The following is a 4,451-nucleotide window of genomic DNA, read 5'->3' as shown; positions in this document are numbered from 1 at the left end:
GTTGTATATTTTCACACAAGTCAATCAACGTGATGACGAGGACTCGGAGCAGCAGCAGGTCCATCGGCCATGAAACGACGAGCGTTTCCGTGCAACATGCTTTGTGCTTTTAGAAGAAACCAGTAACAGTCCCAGTTTGTTTAAGAGCGATCTGTCTCTGTTTGTTGCTTTAATGGTTAAAAACAGCAACAAGTCGCTGCAGGGACACAAACTGGTAAAAGCTAATGACCTGAAAATACACGAGACATTAACCTCTCCTGATAATTCAGCCCAGCTGACGGTAAATGTCAGTCAAAATGTTTTACGCGTAATGAAGTCAACACGTCATCCTGAACTTTATCAAACGGTGCAGTTTGACTTCACTCCTGTAGTTTTCGAGACGTGTTGGTATAAAATTCTGAAACGTGGGTCTGCACTGAACGTAAACAAAGAACTCTGCTTAAAACCAAATGACTGACCTGCATTAGGCTGGCAGGTGGAGGTAAAAACAAATACTGTCTGTAAGTTTTATGTTGACAGTACTGAGTATAGAGTAACATGCTGTTGGCATCAGGCCTAAAGTTTTTATCACAAGTTGTTTTTTAAAGACGTAAACTATCAGAAGAAAAAATCATTGTGTGGATGGAGTTTATTAAACACAGTAGGCTGGTTGGTAACTCTAAAGTGTCCCTAATGTGAAATGGTTGTCTCGTTTGTCTCTATATGTCCCTGTGATGGACTGGAGACATGTCCAGCGTGTCCTCCACGCAGACATGAGCAACATTCAAAATTCCAGTTCAAAAATAATCCCAAAGGGAAATTAAATGTTGTAGCTCATCATCCTGATTTCATTAAAGAGTTGTTTCAGATGCTGGTGGCTGCAGGCAGGAAGGGGCTCCTGCAGAGGTCCGTCCCACAAAAGATCCAAAGAAACATATGGCCCGGGGGCCAAAAGTGGCCCTTGGACAATCTCCATCAGACCCTCAAAATTCTTAATTGAAAATAAAACAACTTAAATTAAACCTCTTGGACAAACACATCCAAACTTTATGGATTAAGATGGGCTGAACCTTTTTGATGTTGGAGGGTTTCCAGAGTTAGACTGACCCTAGACTGAAAGAGTCCAAAAAGAAAATGTCTTCCAGATTATAAATCTTAAAGAAAAATTCTAAGAAGATTAAGTCCGGTCCTCTGGATGGATTCTTCTGGTCCAGAGGACCTGAGTTAAGCTCGTTAGATTTTTCTACCTGGATTATTGAGCATCAGGACTTAAAAAAAGATTGTTTTCCAAGTCTCAGAGCAGTACCTTGATTTTTCACAGGGACTGCTGGGTGTGGGCACCGGTGATCCCCGCGACCCGGAAAAGAAGAAGCGGGTAAAGACGAAGGATGGAGTTTATTACTTTATGAATTTTTGTCTAGCCTTCATGACTTTATGAGAAGCTTTAAGCAGAAATATCTTGGTGGTCAAACTCTTACGCCGCCGTTTATATTCTTTTTCTAACTGGCAGCGTGAATCGTGTTGTATTCACTCGAGAGGGTTTCATTTCTCGTCTCCAACTAATGGCTGCTTTTAAAATGAAGGGAAAAACAAGCGGTGTGCTGTTCACCGTCGCTGAAGGATTTGAATAATGAACGTTTGTAATTTTTGATACGAGTGTTTTTCTGGGCAGGAACTGAACAGGGAATGTGAGTAAACCTTCATGTTTTAGTGCGAGATATTCAAGTAGGGAGGAGTTACACTGTGGAGAAGAACAGAGGGAGGTTCCTTGTTTGTCCAAGGCAGCAGTGACGGAGCCTGGAAACCTAAGAGCTGTTTGGGATGGACAATCAGGAGAGTTCTGATGTTTTGGAATACTCTTGGAATTGGTAACTCTGTGTTGAATATTTGGAAATCTACCGGAGTCAACTCAAACTGCACCATTTTAAGTTTGATTTCATGCTTTGCAGTGAAACGGTATCCAGCTTCTGGCAGCAGTAAGAAGGAATCAAATCTGATTTATATTTGTACATTTTACTCTGAAAACAGCAGCAGGAACTTGTACTCTGAATGACAACAGAACCGTGATCTAACTGGGTCCGTCCGTGGCTCCGGGCACACAGTGTTTCCTCTAAACAATCATTATTAAAGTTGTCAAACCTACAGCCAAACTTTTCCCTCTTCGTGACAAAACCCACAGAGGGGATCGCTACAATCAACAAGTAAAATCCAAACTCACAAGAAGAAAGATTTCAAATCAAAAGGTATTAAAAATAAAATCAGTCTTTTTTTTTTAACTTGCACCTGAACAACAGGAAGCGAAGGAACGCCGACAGTCAGAGGTGACGGGCAGCTGCTGCGGTCCTGATTTAAAAACGAACTGCAGCGTGTCTCTGGACCCCGTCGAGACGCCCTCAACACGAAGACACGCTCGTCTTTGCTCCGAGGGCGGCGACGCCTTCGTCTGTCCTTCCTGTCCGAGCTTGGTGGAGCGCTGGGAAAACAGGTGGAAGAAGCACCGCCCCTTCGCGTTACCTGTGAGGTGGAGGGGTGTGGCTTCAGAGCCCAGGGTCAAAGTTCAAAGTGATGGGAGCAAATGCAGCAAGTTAAGAAAACACTGAAAGAGGAAGGAGCGGGGGGGGGTTTGGGGAACCACCTCGACCTCGCCGGGACATGAACACCCAGGACGCACAGGCAGACGACGAGTGCAAAGCTAACGGTTGTTCTTGGCTGCCTCTTTGGCTGCCAGAATGAGAGGAGTCAGGCTGGAAAGAGGCTTCGCCATCTTCAAAAACTGATGCTGCGAGAGGAAGAGGAGGGACGAAGACAGGAGGAGGGAGGAAAAAGTGATGATGGGGAAAGAAGCAAGAATGGAGAGGAGACATCAAGGGAGGGGCGAGGAGAGAGAAACATTTCAGTTCGGTGCCTGATTTCACTGAATTCCACCTCCGGTTTTTATAAAACGCATAAAAATAAAAAACTGCAGCTTCTTTTACACACAGTCTTTTTTAACAGATATGTAAACCATGCGCAAACTCCAGATATTAGTATTTTTGTCAGCTAGATGATATTTGGCTTCATATTTGTTCCTTGGTTGCAGGTTTTATTTCATTTTCTCCTGTATGGATGAAGTTGAAACCACGCTGTGTCGTACCTGCAGCAGCTCTTTAGCGGACCCCCTCTTCTCCACGTCCATCTCCAGACATCGGTTCAGGAAATCTCTAAATGTTGTCGAGAGTTTCTCTGGGTTCTGCAGTTCTGGCGTGCCGTTGGTTGCTATTAGATACAGCGCCTACAAGACACACACAAGGAGGAGGTAAACACAGACTCTGCCTCCATCTAGTGGTCGATTTTTCCCAGTAGATAACTGGATTCCTTCATAGTGGTCCCATTTAAGATAGTTGGAGTAAAAAACAACAGACTCTAAACAAAGCAGGTTTTTCTGAACTCTAATGTAGAAGAAAAAGATCTCAAATGTCCGTCAGTGTTTTTCTGCTGAACACATTTTTATTTCTTGACATTTTGTTTCTCCTCCTGGTCTCCCGTCTGTTCAACACTCACCCTGAGTGGGTTCTCGTTCAGGTACGGCGGTTCTCCCTCCACCATCTCGATGGCCATGATGCCCAGGGACCAGATGTCCACTTTGGGACCGTAGGCTTTTCGGGTCACCACCTCCGGAGCCATCCAGTATGGAGTCCCGACCATGGTGCTGCGCTTGCTCTGCTCCGGAGTGATCTGGGCGCAGAACCCGAAGTCAGCTGGCAGGAAGGAAGAGGACAGAATCAGCTTGTGTTAGTAAAATAACTGCACTAAATCCACCGTTTAGAAACAATGTGTCCAAAAAAGTAGCTAAATGCTAGATAAAAGTAGCAAATTGCTAGTTAAAGCTAGCAAAGCATTAACAAAAAGACTAAAAGTAGTAAAACACTGGCTAAAAATTTAAAGAAGCAAAAACTATCTAAAAGTTAAAACTAATAAAAGGCAAACTGAAAGCTAAATGTTAAAATTTATCTTAAAGTAGCAAAAATGCTAGGGAAAAGCAGAAGAACGGCAGCTAAAAGTAGCAAACTGCTAACTTAAGGCTAAAAGTAGACAAAACTACCTTAGATAAAAGCTGAAAGTAGTAAAGGGCTAGAAAAAAAGCTACATTTAGCGAAATATTAGCAAAAAGACAAAATACAGAAACGAGTGGAGTATGGTGAAGATTTTAAAAAGTAGTTTCTAGATTATCTGAAGAGTTCTTCGTGTATTTTTTTATAATTAAAGTTAAATATTTTGAAAATAATAAAAAAACAAAAGCTCATTTCCTGAATGGATTAAACGTTCTGATATATGAACAGCTACAACATGAAGTTTGCAAACAGCTTCAGAAAAACAAAGACTAAAGAGCAACAGTGTGTGAAGCTGCACTCAGTGAAACGACTGAAGGACGGGGGGGGGGGGGGGGGGGCGACGTTGAGGGTGAGACAAGATTGACGGAGACGGCCCCCCCC

At 43.2% G+C, this 4,451-nt stretch overlaps 1 protein-coding gene across 1 annotated transcript in view; it reads right to left on the bottom strand.

Annotated features, from left to right (window-relative positions):
* Positions 1 to 2,501: 2,501 nt before the first annotated feature.
* Positions 2,502 to 4,451, bottom strand: part of pak1 (p21 protein (Cdc42/Rac)-activated kinase 1) — a 48,538-nt gene continuing 46,588 nt past the window's right edge. Inside the window, exons 14-16 of the mRNA XM_037677656.1 lie at positions 3,520 to 3,716; positions 3,113 to 3,250; positions 2,502 to 2,758 (exon numbers count right to left, since the gene is read on the bottom strand). Coding sequence (XP_037533584.1) covers positions 2,672 to 2,758; positions 3,113 to 3,250; positions 3,520 to 3,716 — 422 coding nt within the window. The 3' untranslated portion in view covers positions 2,502 to 2,671. The remainder of the gene's footprint in view (positions 2,759 to 3,112; positions 3,251 to 3,519; positions 3,717 to 4,451) is intronic.

Source organism: Nematolebias whitei, chromosome 6 (genome assembly GCF_014905685.2).
Source record: "Nematolebias whitei isolate Nwh7 chromosome 6, NemWhi1, whole genome shotgun sequence".
Taxonomy (NCBI): Eukaryota; Metazoa; Chordata; class Actinopteri; order Cyprinodontiformes; family Rivulidae; genus Nematolebias; species Nematolebias whitei.
Note: the sequence above shows the minus strand (reverse complement) of the source record. Positions and strands in the feature narration are given on the sequence as shown.